Genomic DNA, 20,530 nt, shown 5'->3' on the forward strand with positions numbered 1-20,530 from the left:
GCATTGTGTCTGGTCAGTACTCCGTAGTAATGTTTCTCAACGTTAGCCTGTTTAGAAAGGCTTGGCAAGCGGCCCTAATAATTCAAGTAACGATGTCAATCACCCTTGCAATAATCGTTTTATTTTATTTTAAATTTTTGGTTAAGTCTTTCATAAAACCATCGCCCCCGTTGCTATTCAATGGACTTAGATATACAGTATTCAATCTGTACTCATCAATAACCTTCGCGCTATTGGCTCAGCCGTAGGGGGCGGAAATATAGTTGTTCCGTACACGGCGACGTTTCTAACCTGGCAGCTTGATTACACCACAAGACGACAATTGACCCAATCCATTCAGATATTGTTTTTGTCTTGGGAAAGGTATAAAACAGAAATTCACTATTTCCCCTCTACCTCATTGAGTAATAATTCTGAGAAACTTATGAAGCTAATTCATCAGCACAGAGTGCATCCCATTATGGCTCGTGAGATTCTCAAAGCGGCGAAGTCCGCATCGAATGTCATCGCTGTGCACAAGGTAAAGAACTCTAACATACATTTCAGACTTAGGTGTTATCTAAACTCTCTTCCCACCAGAAATACACACTTCAGTCCACTGGCGTTTGGGAGCGTCTTCGCCGCCTTCTTTCGATTGATCCCAATCGCTCAACAGGTGTTCCATTGAATGCCCAATATCGTCTACCCACCCCTGGAGCTCTTCCTCCTCTTTCCTACGATGACCCAGTTACCATTCCGGCTGGTGATATTGCGGACAACCCCTATTGGAAGCGGGATGTTCGGAGGAGCTACCCTAAGCTTAGCACCGTGAGCCAAGCAGATGCTGTCGGTCTTCTCACCGTAGGCAGCCAGGCAGCACCAAAGGATGATATCCTACAGATTGGTGAAGCAGGAGAGAAGCAACTTATTTCTGTCAAGCAGCAGGGCGAAGAACGCGGTCTGGCCGGCCTTTTTGAGACAAACAAGAAGGGCATTCAGGGTGTCTTGAAGGCCAATGGTTTGCCGCCGAAGCCTTGCAATCTGAACCCGTCAGGCTCCAAGTATCAGCTTGATCATGACCATGGTTACCCCAACGTGTACGTCGACCTCCATCGTAACGTGTTCTAAACTAACCATTTAAAAAAGATATCCCTGTCGCACATTTATATGATGAAGCCACCCAAGTTAGAGATTGAATATATTGCATTCTTTTTGCCTTCCACACTCCCTACTCTCTTATTACTGTTCAGTTTTTTTTGCTTTCCAAACGTGCTCAGGACGAAAAGTAGTTGTATATGGAAATCCATGGGTAAGCAACACTAGTATTCCCCGCTTCTGTGACTTTTAGTTTCTTTTCTTTCATGGGCGTTGGACATATGCATATTTGCTTAACATCAGAAGATGGCGAACTGCTCATAGCGGAGGGGATACAGATAATTATTGCCTACTTAGTAGCCAGACCAGGCCCCTCAGAATAACATTGTCCTGGTCTTTGGAATATTTTAGTATCTTCAAGCTATGGACCCCCTATTGCAATATTTTTGTCATTCTTTATAGTTATAAATTACTGAATCCATGTACCTATTTTTCCAAATTACTACATTAATACCACGAATGACACCAGAACATGTATTGAGCACACTAATGAACCGTGTCTACAACGTTGGATGGCCTCTCAAGTAAATGTCATGTTCAAGCATAGCAGAACTCTTAATCAAAAGGATTCGTACGTGTGCCCCACCAAGTAAGGAACAAGCTAAGCCCGACTGTCTCGAAGACTCTGCTCACTGCACCTACAGCAACTGTATCTAAAGGCCGCTTCTCGGTGAAAATTTGGCTGATGAACTATCATCTGATGTTAGCACAACAGTCCTATAAGCAATCAGGGATTGCAATAACACATACACTTGGGGCAGAGCTAGCCATGAAAATCAGACTTCCCAGGTACGCCGCGCCCTTATAGCTCAGCGTCCCGGTTGCGTTAATCAGAGCAGCCACCCCATAAGTTTGCATGGCACTTCCGATCAACGAGCTGCCCCAGGCTGCGGCAGCCCCGGCAGCCTCCTTGGATTTGATAAATTCCTCTTTCGAGTTAGCGGCCTGGGCGCGATGGTAGGTGTCACCGAAGACTGGCGCCAGTATGCCCAAGGACGCGGTGTGTGTGAAGAACGTGCCCATAGCAATAGCAGAAGGCTTTACAGGCGGCAGATCTTGTAGTTACTGGTTAGCGCTCGGCAGTGAGGAATAGGAGAAGATGGTCGTCAGTACTCACAGTGAAGAGTCGTCATGGTGTCAAAGTGCAAGCAGAAAGCCTAGCCTACAGTCGAAGTCAAACAAAAGTTCTGAATAATGCTGGGGACAATCTGAGCTTATAGTGAAATTCAAGCAAGTATGGGTGCTTTCTCGAGAAGGATGGCTAGTGGAACAGGACGGCCCTTTTCTAAAGCTCAGGAAACAGGTCACATGTTGTTGCCGTCACATAGTGCTAGGGAAATACAAGGTGTTAGGTGACGTCGTCATGATCCAAGGACATAGGAAGAACTTGGATTCAATGGCTAATAGTTTGGCGAGCCAATCACTCGGCGTTGCCGGATCAGCGGGTACCTACGCAGTAGGAACTGCTACTAGTAGTACTGTGGTATGTAGTAGTACTAGTTAAGTATAACACTACAAGTATGCGTTAATGTGGGGGTGAAGCACCATGACGTCAGCTGACGGATGAGAGAAGCTTTAATTCTAGAACACTTTCCAAATGATCTGAGCTTGGGCCATTATAGAACAAGACATATGTACTAATATGCGGATTCTGTTGCTGGATATTCCTTTGGCTATGAATCTGAATAATAGGATAGATACTTTTTGTATGTACTTTAATAGCAGCCCCTGGTCTTTGCTTGGACATTGAACTGATTAGAACACCTCCAACTATTCAGGTTACATAACAAGACTAGTAGGCCTAGACTGACAGGGAAGAGATTTCTTTCATACAGTACATTTTGAAGAAACCTGTTACTGATTATTAAGCATTATTTATCCTTGGTCTGACCACTACTACATAGAACCTTGGTTTATGCAAGACCATTACCGCTAGTACTAAAGAATCGAATTACTATGTATCCATGATGCTTGCTACTAAAACTAAGTTATAATTACTACATAGTTAACTACCTAGTTAATTACTGCGTAGTTTGAGAGTACAGGACCATACTAATAACTATTCATTCCAGGTTTTAAACTACCAACAATCATGCCAAGGCGGTATCATTATATCTTTCCAAAAGTACTCCATGCACTAGCTGTATTATTTAATAGACACAGTAATTTTATTCTAGGTGGCCAGACAACGGTACAATACTCTATATATACGCATACACACATTTAATTTATCCTTACTTTCCATTTGTTTCAAATGTTCATACCTCAACATTTGGGATCATGCTATTACAGAGCAACAATGAGTATTGATAGTATGTAGGTTTTATGTTCAGTCTAATTGGTGCTTTCCTGCCCTAACCCACTACCCCGTAATCAAGCTGTATTCCTACAATTTGCATAGCAACAAATATTCTCTTTTTTGGGTACCCGCTCATTTATGTTTCTCTCCCTTGAGCCTTTCTTTCTGTACTGCCTATTGGAAACGACATTCTTCGTTTGAGAGACCAAAATCAAAACAGTACGGCTCCTGTGTGAGTGCAGTCCTTGTTACTAGCTCTATGATTGTGATTTTTCTATGTTGAGCATGATGGAAAGTTCCAATTCTCCCGACCAACAATCAGGGCTCAGTGATTCTTTCGATGTTAGCGAGTCGCTTGTGCCAGCAAGAGATCTCAAAAGAGTTAGCTACGCCGAAATATCATTTGACGGCCTACTGAAAGAACCCCTAATACTCAAGGAAGATCTTAAGGAAGGATGCGGAGGCCAGCTATGGCCGGCAGGCATGGTCTTAGCAAGATATTTGTTACATCAGCATCGATCTGACTTTAACAATAAGGCAATGTTCGTCCAGCATCTAAGTTTCAATGAAAACGAAGGGGTTTATGGTACTGACTTGCATTGTTAGAGTCGAGTTGGGAGCTGGCGGAGGTCTCGTTGGACTTGCTGTTGCACGCGGTTGCGACATGGGGTCGTCATCAGTATACATCACGGACCAAGCACCAATGCTCCCACTAATGGAGGCCAACATCAAGCTGAACAACCTTTCCTCTCGCGTTGCTGCCACGGTGCTAAACTGGGGGGATTCCCTTCCGGATTGTATTCCGACACACCCCGCTATCGTACTTGCTGCGGATTGTGTCTATTTTGAGCCGGCCTTTGCTTTGCTGATATCTACTCTCAAAAACCTCCTGGGTCCGGAATCTATTTGTTATTTCTGCTTCAAGAGACGTAGACGAGCAGATCTCCGTTTTATGAAATTGGCGAAGAAGCTATTCGACATCGTCGAGGTTTGCGATGACCCGATGGCGGAGACTTACAAGCGAGAAAACATTTTTCTCTATTCAATACGTTTGAAATCGGGCACGCCTGTCTAAAAGGATGAAGAAAGAGGTAATTGAAGGGAACAAGAAAGGCGTTTAAGTGAGAGTAGATATGTACGTGGGCAATAGATCGATAAAATCGGGAACTCGAATAAATCAAGACCAATCCTCGGTTACCTATACTGTACATAAGATTATATGAGATAAAAATCAATTACAGCTTTAGTGCATCAGCACCACTCCTTGGACCTGTTCCAGTTGGTTTTTGGCCATGGATATCTGTGACTTCTCCTTGCTTTCCAATCAACTTAACACCACCCTTTTTCAAATCAGACACAATTTGTTGCTTCTCAGCTGCCTTTCCTGGCTGTCGGGTTTTAAGGCCGGTGGTAGATTTCTTTTGCTTCTTGTGTTGTCGCCTTAATCTTGACTTCTCCTCACGGGTCATTTCTTCTCTGGAGATTGATAATCCGTTCCTCAAAACGACTTCCCCGGAAGCTTTGCCATCAGCCCCGGGTGTATAGATCTCCTGCGGGGCAAGAGTTGCTGCACTGCCAACAGCACCTCCAGCTGTTGGTTGCGCATCCTCCATCATGATAGCTGCCACATCAGTAACGACGTTGATGTGTGCGTGTGGGGTTTGGGGCTTATAGTGCCAGTTTGAGAGGGTATCCAATTGAGAACTTATTTCTTTCCATAGAGTACTGATCTCAGCGTGTTCGCGCATAAGCTTCTGATTCTTAGGATCCACATAGTTAGGATCAGTAGCTCGGAGATGATCAGTCTCATAGAGCTCTGCAAGGCTCTGTTGAGCTTTAGAATCCTCAAGCTCGAAGTGGCTCTTTCTCGCAATCTGGCCATCAGTGATACCAGGACGGCGGCGGATAACTTCATCGAACTCCCTGGCCAGGATCCGGCGCTTGACGAGGCCTTCGATATCTTCAGAGACCTCCGCAGTTACCACAGGTACGGGCTTTCCAATTCTTTCCACTTCAAGATCTTCCTCAATAAGCGAATTTACGGGTCTCTCAGCAGCTCTAGCTTCACCAGCAAGCATCCATTCTTTCTTTGCAACGCTGGCAGCTTCCAGGCGACGAATCTCATCGGCGATTCGTGCACGTTGTTTCTCGTGTGTGGATTTCTGGGTTTCAGGTTCACCTAGTTCGCCATCATCTACATCACTGTTCTCAATTGAAGCATCATCCTCGAAGAGATCGCGTCGTACATCGGCCATTGCACGATCTATATCGTTACTGTTGATTGTAGCAACTGGCTGGGTTTTTGGGAGAGGACGTGACCTTTTGGTTGTAGACTTTCGGGGTGGCGGCGCAAAAAAGTCGGAATATTTGATATCACTAGTATTGATCCAATCCGCTCCATGTACAGTACCAGGATCTGCATCATCTGAATCTGAGTCTAGCCCATCATGAAGATTGACATTGTTGAATATTGGCCCTTCCTCATCGCTTGCGTCATCATCATCCACACCCTTGTTGGTCTCATTTGATGATGGCGTTTTCTTCGAAGGAGCGCCACTAGGAACAGTGGTGAGGGGATCAGCATGCCAGTCAACTTCTTCGTCACTCTCAGATTCATTATCTGGGCCACCCCGAGTGTCTTGGCTTTCCCATAGTTCTGATTGTTTGTTGAAGTCATCAATTGAGAAAAATCCATCATTCAACCCAAAAGGGTCTTCTTTGTACGTGTCGGGTTGTTCTCCATCACTGCCAGTTTCACTGAAGTTATTTTTCTCGTCCAGAATCTCGTCAATGCTTCGGGCGTCCAGTGCATCATGTGCCGTGTCGCTTTGGTCGAGATCCGACGCCATACTGACTTCCTCGTCGACATCTGACGTATTCCTGGTACCTTCTATATGACTGTCCAGCTCGCTGTCTTCGGAGCTTTCATCCGCAAAATCCGAGCCCTCGAAAGGTGTGAATTGTTCCTCCGATGTGGAGTGGTCAGCATGTCGAATAGTTAACGTACAATCACGTTGGACTTCCTGTCCGGCTGAGTCAAGGATTCTAAGTGCTTGTTCCCAGATTTGATCAGAGCCGAACCCCTCCACGAATAACTGCTTCAATTGCAATACATCGGTGTTTTGGTCTAGGTCTTCCTCGCCTCTTTTGCGTTTCCTATTTTGTCGTTGGCGAACCGACTGGGCGTCACTAATCGAAAGAGCAAGAGGGTCCAGGAAATGTTTTGCTGATCCTACTAGGGTGTCGTTTAGTTCTGATGTGGGACAGAGAAACGCCCAGGGAGCAGATAATGCTGCGTTGAGGGCAGGATCCGTTGCAAAACCAGCCATGGCACCGTGACGGTCCGAAGTGCCGTGAGACCAAAAGAATATGTAGGTGTCTGTAGGTGGTTGAGCGGATATGGGGAGTGTGTATTCAATGTAGAAAGAGAAGAAGCCGATTTGATTCTCGTAAAAAAAAATGTAAATCCATCCAATCTTGATCAATTGCAATTTAACCGCCGGAAGCATGAGGGATAAGGAAGAAAAAAGAAAAAGAAAAATATTAAACTGACCGCCTACCACATTCGAATAAACCCATACGCTCTCTGGACACCTGACATGAGTGGTTTAGTCCATGCGTGTGCATTACTAGTACAATCTAAGTATACAGAGTAGACATATTTGCACTCGTGCCTTTATATACTAGTGGCAATGTTGCAATATCCGTTATCCCTAGATAATACCGAGTTTCTGGTCCACAGGTCGCTTCAGGAACACACGAGGTGGACAGTGTGACCGATTAGGACAACCTTAGGGTAAATGCTCTACAGTGGGATGTCAAAAGTTTGAAACCTTCCATTTATTGCCCAGTTTAACCGCTTTTCTAATTGTCCTATTGTACAGGGCAGGAACCTTGTAAACTCTATCCCTAAGGTAGGTTTTAATACTTACTATACCGGCTATCAAAATTTAATAACTTTTAATACCTGATATCTATCTCCTCTGTAGAAGCTATAATTAATATGTAGATAGATATTAGCGGAGTATGTAGGCTCAATGCACTGAATTTGGTAGATTGAAATATGGCGGTATATAGGGCGGTCAAGCGAATGATTTCAAACTTTTGACATCCCACTGTATATACCCTGTTTATCTCGTACAACATACATAGTATCGGCACCTTAGTCTCTACACCGCGCCCTACCTCAACCTCCTTCTGGGGCTTTATAAAACAGATAGAGTAACTAACTATATATACTGAATTTAGGGCCGCGGCATAGATAGGTCGTCACGAGCTCAAGGTAGAGTAGTATACTATGCATCCTTATTCCAGTAGATCTACAGTTATATGATCTTAGTTTAATAATATACTACTAATTTACCATTGGCCATATATACAATGTTAGACTGCAGACTAGTGACCGTTGATATACATCTTCATAGACATTAGTGATAAGTATTTTGTTAAACTACTACCCTTTTAGACTAGACTTAATCTTAATCATATCATCGGCCAACGCTTTCAAATAGGCAATAAAGGTATCAAGTTTTCAGAAGGGGTGGCCGAGTCCAAAAGAAGTGTCTTTCTTGATACAACATTCGTAGTATGGAAGTACGTACACACATTCCAGGGCAGGTTCGTGATGGTGTATGTACAGTACAATAAATACCAATCCCGAGCTAGAAATCACTAGATACTATTACAGTCTTCTGGACATCATACCGACAGTACTAGTCACCCAGTGCTCCATACAATTGATATTGTCAAGTCGAGGGCGGAATAATATGATAATGTGGTAAAAATGAATCGCCATCCATAGTGTTGGTTCACTTCGTACACTGTCTTTGCTCGGAGTAACACTACTGAAGACTGATATTATACAAACAATAGGCAGCAATTGGACCAGTGCTTGACTTTAAGCATGGTAGATTGCAGTCGAGGATGCCGAAGGGGAAAGATTCCATACAGAGTACGAGGAAGCCTCTACTTGAACTACAGTATAAATATACCTGGTAGTGGGGTAGTTTTAGCTTGGTTCGGACACCACTCTCAAATGCACTGAGATCAGGCTCCTTCAAACCCTCAACCACCACAATCATAGATCTACAATGAAAATGAAAATCGAAAGAAATGCAACTTTGTGAAGTAGGTTAAGCAATCGAGTAAGAAGAGAGGACTCTCCAGACTTGTCATGTACGTTGAGGAGACGTCACTCTGACGCACTTGTTAGCATGACGATATAGTAGTTTCGAGGATATTTAATGCATGGTAACCCTGAATATACTCAGTTATATATCCAGGTAATTCCAACCTTCTCAATTAGAAATATCTCCTACTGTGCCTTCTCATCCTACCCAACCAGTACCTTAAGGTCAAGTTGCAGCCTAAATCATGCAAGAATACACAGAAAGAGCCGCTCGTGGCACTGAATCCCAGTTTCAACCAGGTAAGTCTGTACTCCACGGAGTCTATCGAACTAGGTCACTCATCGGTTATCCCAGGCCATCAAATCCCTGTTCAACATCAGGAGAAGCCTGGGCTACAGGAAGAACTAGAGGACCCCAAACCGGTATCAACACACATACCGACTGTGGAAGGAAGTTATGAGACATATAAGGCAGCAGGAAAGCTTGCTGGGAAAAGAGCCATCATTACAGGTGGTGACTCTGGAATTGGCCGCGCCGTTGCTATTTTGTTTGCAATGGAAGGAGCATCCAGCTTGATTATCTACTTACCAGAAGAGGAGATAGACGCACAAGAGACAAAAAGGAGGGTTCAGGACACAGGAAATGACTGTCACTGCTTAGCTGTGGATGTCCGCAAGAAGGAAAATTGTCGAAAAGTGGTTGATACTGCTGTGCAATGTATGGGTGGCATAGACATCTTGGTGAACAACGCGGGATTCCAGAATATGGTTGGGGACATTAGTGACCTTGAAGAGTAAGTGGAAAACTACCTGTGGCTACATCGTAACACGGTTACTTCGCTACCCGACAGTCAATGTTAAAGCCATCAAAACTAATATACAACTAATAGAGATCAGTGGGAGCGTACATTCGATATCAACATCCATCCATTTTTCTACCTTTCCAAGTATGCGCTTCCGCATATGGGAAGTGGCTCAACCATAATAAACTGTGGGTCTATCAACGCATACATCGGTCGACCTGACCTCCTTGACTACACAGCAACCAAGGGTGCAATCGTTGCATTCACCAGGGGCTTGTCTAATCAGCAGGTTGGAAGAGGTATACGGGTGAATTGTGTTTGTCCTGGCCCGAGTAAGCTCATCCTCGTCTAGCAATTACACGAGAACTAACCGCTATCTAGTTTGGACGCCTCTGATCCCATCAACTATGACTAGTTCGGCAATGGATCAATTCAGCAGTGTGCCGATGGGCCGTCCGGGACAACCCAGTGAAGTGGCTACTTGTTTCGTCTTTCTAGCAAGCCAAGATAGCAGCTATATCTCGGGACAATCTTTGCATCCCAATGGAGGTGTTGTTGTCAATGGGTAACCAGGCAGGGGCGCTTGCCTGAGGGGACATCTCTCGATACAAGACGATCTCTTCTCAGCTTTAACTGGCCCTCAGCTGTTCAAATATAAGACATGTTGATCCACTCGTGTATATAATGAACGGGATGCCTTAACAACATACCGTAGTATGACAGAAGCAGTAAAAGAGTTCTAACGAACAAAGTAATACTCTGCAGATATAAATAGCAACTAGCCTGCCTTATTGACTAACATAGAAAATGATTTTAATTGTACATCTACCTTAATTGGGCCCTTGAGCTCGAATAGGACGATAGAATATATAACCAAAGACTTAGCGCCGGTACCACATGCGCGTGATTCTGGTGTGCCTCATCTTCTTCTGGAGTTGGAAGATTCCGTACATCAATGCCTCGGAGGTCGGTGGGCCTTCAGGTTAGCGGTCAGCAAACATTTAAAGAAAATCATCAAGGAGAATATATAGTCAGGGGTGTAAACGAACATCCAGGAACATAAACATCAACGGGCACGATTCTATCGCAACCACGAACAACGGAGTAGCTGTAATGATAGTAGCCACCACCATTTGCGCAGCTGCCCATGCTAACGACCCAACGTGGGTCGGGCATCTGATCATAAACCTGCCTAAGAGCGGGTGCCATCTTGTTCGTTAACGTCCCAGCGACGATCATGACATCTGACTGGCGGGGAGAGGCTCGAAAGATAATTCCTAGGCGATCTTGATCATATCTCGGAGTAGACAGATGCATCATCTCAACAGCGCAGCAAGCGAGACCAAAAGTCATAGGCCAAAGAGAGCTTTGACGTGCCCAGTTAGCAACTTGGTCCAAGGTAGTCCTAAGTACAACGTTAGACACGTATATAATTTTCAAATCCTCAGGGACACAAACAGCACATATTGCATCGCACCCTCTTTCTTCTCCTGGCTCGGCAGAGGTACCTCCTTCCGTATCTTTCCAGAGGCCGTCAGTGGTTGGCCGGAATGTCCTTGTTGCTCAAGCGCTGTGGCCGATTTGTTGGGGGTAGTTGACAAGCGTGCAACTAGTTGGATTCGAGGAATCGATGAGACCAAGCGTGGTCGTGCTGCTCAACGTTAGCGAAGCTCAAAAGACTCGCAAGCAGCGAATTGCTCACCATGAAGGGCGCCCGGAAGGGCGCGCGCAGTTAGAGGAAGCATGGCAGCTGTAGCTGGCTTTATTATGTGACTCCTTCAGAAGATCCTTGGGTTGAGTGCCAAAAGATGTTGCAACGACTTCAATGTCGCTTGCTAGTGGTAATTATGATACTAGAAGGCAAGCGTTGCGGCTCCGGACTTGGGGTTCTGCACTAGTGGTACACCAGCCTTTGCTTTACAGTTACAATACTGAAAGTTTACCAGAAAATAATGCAGTAAGGCTTATTTCACATACAATACCGTAAGGGGTATCGGTGTAAGTGTCTACCAGGTAGGTAAGTTACATTCTAAGCTACATAATTGGACTATTTTAATACCGTCTTGTACTCAATCTACCTTATCTACCACGGACCTACCCACTTACATACTACTAGTAGTACTAAATTGAGTTGTATGCAACAAGTTCATTCAGCCGATGTACAGTACTTTCCAACCACCTTTGCAGACGAGGAGCCAAATCTACCCAGGTGAAGTTTCCCTGAACTCGAATGCGTTCAGAAAGAAACACGATTTGTACCGCAGTGGATCATTCTAGATAAAGATATTTCTTCAAAATGTCAGGACCGAAAATTGCTTGCATCGGTATTATTGGAAAAGCTGTACGATAACTATGGCTCGTTTAAGATGGCATGCTAATGCTCTAGAAGGACAATCCTTTGCATATCTCGCTTTTCCCTCCTTATTTGAATTCTACTGTTGAATTCTCGTTTCTATTGAACTCTTGTCTTGATATCTTCGAGATTCGGCAGAAGCAAACCTCAGTTGATCAAGATCTAGGCCTCTTACACGCCGTCGATGAAAAGCTAGCAGCATATGGTTGGCTAACAACTACTGGAGTAAAATTACTGGTGATTGTTGATTTGATCGGACAACCTGTTCCAAGCAGCATCGAGAAACAGAAAGGGTCTCCGAGGACTAGTTCCAAAGATCCAGACCTGAAATCGGTAAGTCCTGCCACGGATAGTCTATGTCGAATACTCTTTTCTTGACTTCAACGGACTAGTAAATGTCCAAATTAACGATGGACTATCAGGTTTTTAGAGCCTTGCAGACAGCCTATATTCGGCTTTTTCAGAACCCGTTTTATTCTCCGGATGACCATGTCCCTACATTCAAAACTGCTGCCACTGCGTCGAATTCTTTGCAAATCACAGACCATAAATTCATTGCGGAGGTCAAGCATATTGGTGAAACATGGGGAGTAGATGCGACTATACTTTGAAGCGATCTCTATGGTAGAGACCGATTCTCTAGGTATGTCAAAGGAATAACTGTGGCTCATGATCATTTACAGGTCTAGAATACAGCAAGGTTGGGCATAACCTATAATAGTCAGTGAGACAGATTATATGCTAAAATGTTAATTCTATTAGCCCGGTTCAGCTAGTCCAAGTTAATATTGAAATGGCAAGAAGCGGTAAGTCGTCATTATCATGTTTGTGGCATTGACACGGATGAACTTCCAAGACCGCTAATTTATGGTACAATTGAAAAGCATTTATTTGCCTTGCCGTACTGTCGCTGCGTGTGTAAGTACGATCAAAATAATCAATTGACAACATAGAATCCACCAGCCTAAGCATACCTGTACCTGTGACGGGCTAATCACACGAAGCTTCGAATTCAGTCTGTTCGAGACTCCTGAAAATTTCTTCAAGCTCGCGAGTATCAGAGATTGCCCAAACACCACCTCCTTTAGCCGTTACCTTACCGACCTCCTTTCCAACTAAATTCCTGCCGACTTTCCCGGGCCCAATGCCAATCCAACGCTTTACCCCCCTCTCTTGATCTAAATACCTGATACTGTCCCACCATCGCACGGTCTCAACACACTGTTGTGAAAGCAGCCTCCTTAGTTCCTCTTCTGAGCGGAACGGAAGACCAGAAACATTTGAAACACACGGAATATGTGCTGGGAAGTTGAGTTTTATGTTGTCAAGAGCACGCGTCATATATTCTGCCGCAGGCATCATTATGGGACTGTGGAACGGGCTTTCACTGTTTATTCTCACTGCACGTGGATCGTGACCTCCAAACTGGCGAAGTTGAATGAGAAGAGTTCTTATCCTTTCAATGCTTCCGCTCAACACTATTTGGTTTTTAGAGTTGACATTTGCCACCATCACCTTCTCAATAGGCGGCGTTCCGTAATTTAAATCATCTTTCATACCAGTCGATGCAAGGCCCAGGAATTCCTGGATTGTTGCAAGCAGACCGTCAAGATGATCAGGTTCGCAGACAAGTGCCACCATTCCGTAATCCTCACCAGATTCCGTGGAGGCATTTCGAGTGCATTGAGCCATGATCTCTGCTCGCCGTCGGACTAGCTTTAAAGCGTCGCTGAAGTCAAGATAGCCTCCAGTAACCAGTGCGGAGAACTCCCCCAGGCTATGGCCAAGGGTGACATCCACACGAGATCTCGTATCAAACCCAAATTTTTGTTCTAAGATCCGAAGGATCAATATTGACGTCGCCATGATAGCAGGTTGGGAATTCTCGGTTTTATTCAGCTCAGAATTCGGTCCTTCGGCAATAACACGAGAAAGTCGAAACCCCAATACAGTATCCATTTCATCTAAGAAACTCCCAGCGATGTCTGGAAAGTTATTGATCCATGAAGACACCATTCCAACGCGCTGTACTCCATGACCTAACAAACCGTTAGCCAAAATGACAACCCGTGACAGGAGGCTGACTGGTCCAGACCTGGAAAGAAAAGAGCTGTGCGTAAGGTAGTCTTGTTAGAAACAGTATACCATCTTCTTTGGCATCTGATGAGGAATAGTGGGCGATATGATACATGATGCAGGGTACTTTTTATGTACAAAGTATAATTTAAGCTAGAGGTAGAGAACATCTTAAAAGCTGTCGAGAAGTGTAACCCTATGGTGTCTCATGGAAACACTAATAGTATAATATGTAAGCATCGTGATGCATAGGATAGACCCATATAAATAGCTCTCCATTATGTTGACCAAGGACTAATATCTAAGCAACAGCTAGTATCGCAATGTATAGCACGTGATTAAATGCATACAGAGACGGGAAAGCGCTGACCGCCTACATAATCAATTAACAAATTATCTCCATTAATGATACGACCTAATCAATACAAAAAGACTGTACTTTATTTGCCTAAAATATACCTCTCCTCTTCCTCTAAATCTCGGTTCTCTAATGGCTTAGGTACAATACGATTCTGCGGCGGCCATATTCACGTTTTCCTGAGTCTCTGACAATGTTTTTGCCAAAAGCCGCGATCTCGTCGGCATCCTCCTTGCGCAATCCTCGAAGACGCCAACGTACAAGCTCTGATGAACCTGTCAACCCTCCAAAAGCCAAAAGACAACGGTCCAGTTTGCGCCATGGTAGTTCAGATATTTGTTTAGAGGACCAAAGTGAGCTGCGCGAGCATGGAAATTGTTCAACTACACTTGCTTCCCAAGACCTCGACACCGCAGACAATGCTACTTTTCAAGAGAGCATGCCAATTAGAGGTCCAAAGAAGCTAGAGAGGCGAGGCGAAGCTGATGGGACCATTGTCCTCGTAAGTTGTGCTTGATCATACTCTGGCTCTCCTACATATGTTGAGAATAACAGGGTCGCTGATGCTATTACACATAGTCTAAAACTGACTTTTACAATGTTTTGCAATTACCGGCTCTGCCAGATCAGATCCGCGGACTACAATCAGGCAAGTCTGACTTATTTCCCCGCCATTCATATTGTTAACACGAACACGCAGGATCTTATAAATGCTTCTTTGGTGCAGGCAATGGCTACGCCTTAGCCATGACGCACTCCCATGCAATCATATGGCCATACTCAATTACTACTTCCTCGCCCTCACCCGCTGATGTGTTTACTATTTCCATACCCGAATCCTACAGGGAGCCAAATGGGCCACTTCCTCTTGGAATCCTACTATCTACTGTAACAGCTGGGATTCCAGGCCTTATGATCGTCGCTCCTGACACAGGGAATATCACATACTGGGAAACTGTCTCATGTGCTGCATCACTGGGCCTGGCCAGACAGAAGCAGAAGACCTTCCAGGGGTGCATACCTAATCTACTCTCAGGTGAGCACATCACAGATCTCGTGAATGGCGAGCCTTCTGGTATCATCGTTACATTATCGTCTGGGAGGGTTGCTCATATCACCGTTCGGGATCCACAAGGAAAGCCGACAGTGACTGTCAATTCTTGCGAAATACGTCCGGGCTTGGTAAGATTGGGTTTTTTGGTGGTATTAGAAACGCCTTGGGTGGAGGGTTTTCAAGGAAAGATCTAGCTGCCGTCAGAGCGGGTGAATCTCATCAACGTGGACAGCGAGACATTATAATCGCTACATCAGGCGGTCTTTTTGAAATCTGGGATACACATTGGAATAACGGGAGTATATTGAAGAAACAGTTTGATATTATAGATGACCTATGTCGTCACCTTGGTACGGAAGATTCGAACAGATCTGACGACTCCAACATCAAGATCTTGGACTTTTCACTCATGCCAGCTGAGTGCAATGTTCGTGAGCTACCAGGTAGCGTGTCGGTAGCATCCTGGCATCTCTCACTCATTGTAACTCAATCTGGGATGGGTTCGCAAAGCATGTCCCTTGTGCAAGTCAATCTAGCCGAGGAAGTCCATATCCTGTCTTCCCACCCTATTGATTTGCATGGGGTCTCGGCGGGTCTTGATTCAAAACCGAAATTATATCTCCCGAAGCCAGGTGATATGGCATTTGTTTTAGTGGATTACTCTGTTATACTCTTATCGTTGAGTTCAACCGAGCACCAGTCCGCGCAACCTCAACAACAGCGGGTGTTCCAGGACTCTATCAGTTTCCGCTCAGGAAAGGCCTTTGAAATTTTAGGCAGCGGCTTTGAAGACAAAAACAATGAGAACTCGTGCCCCGCATGTCTAATAATGGTCCGTGATTTTGGTACCATCCGCATTACAGCTTTACCACACTATGACTCGTGTTCCACCGCTGAATGTGTTCGAATCACTGCTAAGCAAAAGATCGAACAAGCCATATTCTATGGTACCATGCTCGGAAATCCACTGAATTTGAACAATAAGAGTAGCCTGGACTTCTCTGTCGCGGATATCGAGCAAGCCGCGTTGGATATTTGCAGAGAGTTGCTTCAGTCTACATCAAAGTTCATCCCAGCGACAGCAATCTCCTTAGAACAGAATCTACGATCGAGAGCAAAAGCTTTGGATGACCTGGCATACCTTTTGGTGCAACAAAATAAGGCATTGAGTCAACAAACCTGGTGGGAGTTATTGTGGGGCGCGGAGAAACTTGCGGCTCAGAGGGCTATGTGGAAGATAGAAGAAAGTTCTAGGAAATTGAAGGGCAAGGGACCTACGTTTCTTGCTCATGTTATCAATTCGATGAGTGACAAATTTAAAACACGAGTCGAAAAGCAAGACGGCGAGGTTGACCCCGTCCGCAACTGGTTTCTCCACGATACATTCCAGATGGAGCATGTTGTTCCATGGATTTTCAATGCCATTAAGCCAAAGAAAGGGCATTCGTCGAGACAGGGACGAAAGATGTCAGAACAAATACTAGAAGCAAGTGAGCTTTCTCTGGCGGTCTTGGAGACCGCATTCAGATACCGCGATGAGCACGCTAGTCGGTACGGTATCCGCGATGGATATCTCGAAGATGGCGTACTAGTTACCGGCTTCAAAGACCTACCGGAATTTTGGACGTCTCAGAATTTCAGTTATGTTGAAACAGGCCATTTGTTGGATCTAGAACTCGATAGTTGCAGGGCTTGGATTCAACAAGCAACATCTGTCACCGAAGCCCCCGAAAGCCTAACAGTGAAAAAAAATTGCGGGAAATTGTGCCAGACAACTCTATGTTCTAGGCCAAATGCATTGTGAGCGGGTTCGGTGGCTCTCTGCCCAAGAGGACCCAAAACTGGTCGATGAGGGCATCGCTACTGAGCACGCCCATGTTAAACAACGCAAGTGGCGACTCTTCAAACTTGCCGGTATTGGAAGATTGGAGGATGCAATTACGTTGGCGGAAAAGTTTCGAGACATGAGTGCATTGGTAGAGCTCATCATTGAGCTCCAAGATCAAACAAAGGGCGAAATTCTCCCCCAAAATTCCCGAAACGATGCATCAGATTCTATCAACTGTGAGTCCGATCAACTCAACAAAAAATATCCCTCTACTTTGAGAAATTCGGTGAATCATGGGCAAATGCATTTTTTTCACGGCAATTATCGATGCGTCAGTCGGGAATACTTTTCGCCATGAAGAAATTCCAACCTTTTATCACCCGATTCTTGCGTAAGGATGCAACCTATTCGAGGCTAGGCTGGATCAATGATGTAATTGGTGAAATTGACTACAGCGCCGCCGCTCAGTCGCTGGAGAAACTCGCAATAGGGGTGGAATCTGATTTATGGAGTCATCGTGTCGAACTGTCCCTAGCGAAGCTTGCCAAACTAGCAACGTGGGAAGAGACCAATATATCGAGTCATTCTGGTTTTCACAACGACATACGGCATTTAGAAGATCTCTCTGAAATAGATGCCGTCCAAGAACTCATTTACGCCTGTATTTCCCCCGCGTTGCAGGGTGCAATTGATCAAAGAGCCGAGGCCGACCTAGCAATTGACCACTTTGGAAAAAGGATTGCTGAGGATAGGCCTTCCCTGCATGAACTACTCAGTGAAACCCTCACCAAAGTTGTCACTAGGCAAATCATTGACATTTATGAACTGGTCGATATATTGACGTTAATGGATTCTGACCAAGCATCGGAATATAGCCAATCAGAATTATCCGGGAAAGAGTTCTACCTAGCCTTGCGTGTCATCCGTCTCGGAACTTATGCTCAGCAAGGTTCACTCAACCCTATTACTATGCAGAAGCTGGTGTGGCGACGGTGTATGATAAAAGACAACTGGGTGGCTACAGGACGGGCGGCCGAGAGCATGGACAATGAAAGCGAGCCCTTCATTTACGACACAGCCCTTTTCCGTACTCTGGGTCTATGTCTAAAGGACAGTAAGTACCCACGTTGGGTTCACTTACGGTCACTGGACGAACTAACACCTCTAGCAGGATACAACGAAGACGCTAGCTACGCATCTCTGTACATTCCAAGCTCTCCACATGATGTTTTTCTAAACGGATCGGACTCTGAAGTTCTCTCGGCACGCTTTCGTCCAGAGCAACGAACACGAATCATGCATGATCTTGAAAGGGAGAATGAAATGCTACATCAATATGTGGGGAAAGGAAGGCTTGACTTTTGGTTCAAAAATCTTCGCGCCTCTGCAGAAGAGTCCGCATCAACCCCAATCCATCCGACTTTTACTTTGGAGGAATCCAACCACAACAACCAGCAGGAGGAGCGGTCCCCACAACAAAGGGAGGGGTCTAGTAAAGCGCGATTAAATTGGCTTTAACCTTTGATTGGTCCCGGTTGCACAATGCTAAACAAGCTTAGACGGCTATGTCAGCGCGATTACCTATGCACTTGCAGCTATTATATGTAATTTGACCGAATACAGAGGCAGATTTTGTTATCACGGTCCTCGTATTTCTGCTAATTATCTACTTGTCCATCACTTGTTAAGACATTCTGAATTATGAATAGCATTTTCTCTTGTTCGCAATGAGTTTAAATTCTGCCGCACAAAATCTACTGCTAGGGATTCGGTGAAAATAGTTGCAGCATTCCCAACACACATATGGGATACAGTTCATGACCCTGTTATACCAGTGTCTTACCGAGGTTAGTAGCTCTGTCAACATTAATCACATTGTTTCCATCCACAGAACTCGCTTCATCTTGCACCCCATGGAAACTTTCTTCGAACACAGGCTCTGGTTCAATCGTCTCAAACTTCGTTTTAAAATCCGCTATTCCTTGAGTGCTACTATTCGAATGGCGCCGAGCGTTTGTGAATGTGTAATCATAGTCGTGGACTTCGTCGCCCGACCGACCCCTAAGTATACAGTTAGTGCGTCATTCAGTTTAGTGCTCTGCAATCAGCTCCTGATACTGCGGATGAGCAGTACTAAAACTCAACTGGAGAGCGGGGATGGGCTGAAAAAGATTCCTCACCAGTTCCTCTTCCCCCCGCCATCTTTTTTTGTCTTTCGGGGATCAGCATCAACGGGGCCAGACTTTGCAAGGTAGCGAGGAAGATGCTCTTGAGATACAGCTATTCCATCATGAAGTATGGAATAGTCACGATCATTTACTTTATGGGAGCGCGTCACTGGATACAGGTCAGCGATATAGATAGGTTCAAGAATAAATAATATTAGAACGTCCAGTACAAGCTTCGAAGGCGAGGATATGGAAAACTCACTTGTAAAAACGTTTGCCTATGTTTTAAATATCAACACACTCACCGGAACAAGGTGAGATACCTGTAATATAGGAGAGTATTAGCGGGGTCAAGAGTAGACTGCAAAGCAATAACAGGATGACTTCACACAATAACCCTCCACCCTGGTGAGTAATCAGGCCCACTCGCGATACAGGTTCGAGGGGTATCCAACAAAATGTGTCATGGACAGTGTTTGAAAATACAAAGAGCATCCAAGGGAGTATCAGATACTGCCGCATACAACCACATCAAGTTTATGCACGCTAAGGTTTCCTAGAAGAACCATCTCAATAACAGGAGGTTATGTACATACCTTAATGGCCTATTGTGACGGGGTCAGGATTCACCAATAATCCCGAGTGTTGGGGGTGATAGTATGCGATCAGTGGGCTCTTGTACAGTTGGTTGCTGCTGGCTGTAGGTAGATCTCAGTGATATTCGCATTCATCAGACAAGAAGAGTTGTAATATCAATCAAGCCTTGGATTGATAGCACAGCAAATGCCAACAGTCAAGTGATGGGAGGAGGAAGATTATCTAACCCGACGTGGCCTATAACGTACTTGACTTGTTGTTGTCCACTGAGCAGTGAGCAAGCTAAGCCGAGACGGGGACTCATGACCTCATGGTTGCTCAATACTAGTACAGATGCGGGGTTCGCGATTGCTGACTATCCAGATTCCTTGTGGGGTAAAGGTTCGAAGCCTTATTGCCGCCCCACAATGTTATTACTATCCTTTCACAAGTGTTAAGAGGCAGCCCAAGGGTGCAGTTTAGTGGCATTTGTACTCTGTATACTTCTTTCAATTGAGATTGAAGCTGTCTAGAACTAAGCTACATAATTGCCATTATGTAAAGCAGCTACAGTACTGAGAAACCCCGTTAGTTGCAACCCCGTTATCTGCAATACCCCGTTAGTTGCAAGCGGGACGGCGGCCACATTCGATTACTCATACAAATTTACAGGAACCCCGATAACCTGGAACTTGCAAGTACACTTTCAACTGTCTATATAAATTTACAAGTAACGGGGTATTGAAACTTTAT

General features: G+C 44.9%; 9 protein-coding genes across 9 annotated transcripts; 5 read left to right on the forward strand and 4 right to left on the reverse strand.

Annotated features, from left to right (window-relative positions):
• The first annotated feature begins 448 nt into the window (after nucleotides 1–448).
• ANOM_010071 (putative NADH-ubiquinone oxidoreductase 21 kDa subunit) lies at nucleotides 449–1,245 on the forward strand. The gene is made up of 3 exons (XM_015555327.1): nucleotides 449–520; nucleotides 580–1,076; nucleotides 1,126–1,245. Exons 1-3 carry the CDS (start codon nucleotides 461–463, stop codon nucleotides 1,148–1,150), a joined length of 582 nt encoding a protein of 193 aa, XP_015401981.1. The 5' UTR covers nucleotides 449–460; the 3' UTR covers nucleotides 1,151–1,245.
• Nucleotides 1,246–1,689: 444 nt separating this feature from the next.
• Nucleotides 1,690–2,267, reverse strand: ANOM_010072 (DUF1761 domain-containing protein; the record flags this gene model as incomplete). Its single annotated transcript, XM_015555328.1, has 3 exons — nucleotides 1,690–1,824; nucleotides 1,885–2,189; nucleotides 2,252–2,267. The coding sequence occupies 3 exons, from the start codon at nucleotides 2,265–2,267 to the stop codon at nucleotides 1,690–1,692; spliced, it is 456 nt and encodes a 151-aa protein (XP_015401980.1).
• A 1,442-nt stretch (nucleotides 2,268–3,709) lies between these two features.
• Nucleotides 3,710–4,508, forward strand: ANOM_010073 (uncharacterized protein; the record flags this gene model as incomplete). Its single annotated transcript, XM_015555329.1, has 2 exons — nucleotides 3,710–3,975; nucleotides 4,040–4,508. The coding sequence occupies 2 exons, from the start codon at nucleotides 3,710–3,712 to the stop codon at nucleotides 4,506–4,508; spliced, it is 735 nt and encodes a 244-aa protein (XP_015401979.1).
• A 160-nt stretch (nucleotides 4,509–4,668) lies between these two features.
• Nucleotides 4,669–6,762, reverse strand: ANOM_010074 (rRNA-processing protein MPP10; the record flags this gene model as incomplete). Its single annotated transcript, XM_015555330.1, has 1 exon — nucleotides 4,669–6,762. One exon carries the CDS (start codon nucleotides 6,760–6,762, stop codon nucleotides 4,669–4,671), a length of 2,094 nt encoding a protein of 697 aa, XP_015401978.1.
• A 2,044-nt stretch (nucleotides 6,763–8,806) lies between these two features.
• ANOM_010075 (oxidoreductase, short-chain dehydrogenase/reductase family) lies at nucleotides 8,807–9,933 on the forward strand (the record flags this gene model as incomplete). The annotated part of the gene is made up of 4 exons (XM_015555331.1): nucleotides 8,807–8,861; nucleotides 8,917–9,355; nucleotides 9,452–9,696; nucleotides 9,746–9,933. 4 exons carry the CDS (start codon nucleotides 8,807–8,809, stop codon nucleotides 9,931–9,933), a joined length of 927 nt encoding a protein of 308 aa, XP_015401977.1.
• A 245-nt stretch (nucleotides 9,934–10,178) lies between these two features.
• Nucleotides 10,179–11,199, reverse strand: ANOM_010076 (NuoB/complex I 20 kDa subunit family protein). Its single transcript, XM_015555332.1, has 4 exons — nucleotides 11,067–11,199; nucleotides 10,823–11,015; nucleotides 10,414–10,769; nucleotides 10,179–10,340 (listed from the first exon to the last, which is right to left on the reverse strand). Exons 1-4 carry the CDS (start codon nucleotides 11,107–11,109, stop codon nucleotides 10,246–10,248), a joined length of 687 nt encoding a protein of 228 aa, XP_015401976.1. The 5' UTR covers nucleotides 11,110–11,199; the 3' UTR covers nucleotides 10,179–10,245.
• A 461-nt stretch (nucleotides 11,200–11,660) lies between these two features.
• ANOM_010077 (uncharacterized protein) lies at nucleotides 11,661–12,328 on the forward strand (the record flags this gene model as incomplete). Its single annotated transcript, XM_015555333.1, has 3 exons — nucleotides 11,661–11,705; nucleotides 11,751–12,050; nucleotides 12,140–12,328. The coding sequence occupies 3 exons, from the start codon at nucleotides 11,661–11,663 to the stop codon at nucleotides 12,326–12,328; spliced, it is 534 nt and encodes a 177-aa protein (XP_015401975.1).
• Nucleotides 12,329–14,221: 1,893 nt separating this feature from the next.
• ANOM_010078 (putative nuclear pore complex subunit Nup133) lies at nucleotides 14,222–18,725 on the forward strand (the record flags this gene model as incomplete). The annotated part of the gene is made up of 7 exons (XM_015555334.1): nucleotides 14,222–14,653; nucleotides 14,731–14,804; nucleotides 14,997–15,333; nucleotides 15,438–16,887; nucleotides 16,994–17,269; nucleotides 17,452–18,147; nucleotides 18,205–18,725. Coding segments are annotated over 7 exons (3,528 nt in total), but the record flags the coding sequence as incomplete, so codon positions are not given.
• Nucleotides 18,726–19,209: 484 nt separating this feature from the next.
• On the reverse strand, nucleotides 19,210–19,562 carry ANOM_010079 (uncharacterized protein; the record flags this gene model as incomplete). The annotated part of the gene is made up of 2 exons (XM_015555335.1): nucleotides 19,210–19,462; nucleotides 19,507–19,562. Coding segments are annotated over 2 exons (261 nt in total), but the record flags the coding sequence as incomplete, so codon positions are not given.
• Between the last annotated feature and the right edge of the window lie 968 nt (nucleotides 19,563–20,530).

Source organism: Aspergillus nomiae, assembly GCF_001204775.2.
Source record: "Aspergillus nomiae NRRL 13137 chromosome Unknown contig00502, whole genome shotgun sequence".
Classification (NCBI taxonomy): Eukaryota; Fungi; Ascomycota; class Eurotiomycetes; order Eurotiales; family Aspergillaceae; genus Aspergillus; species Aspergillus nomiae.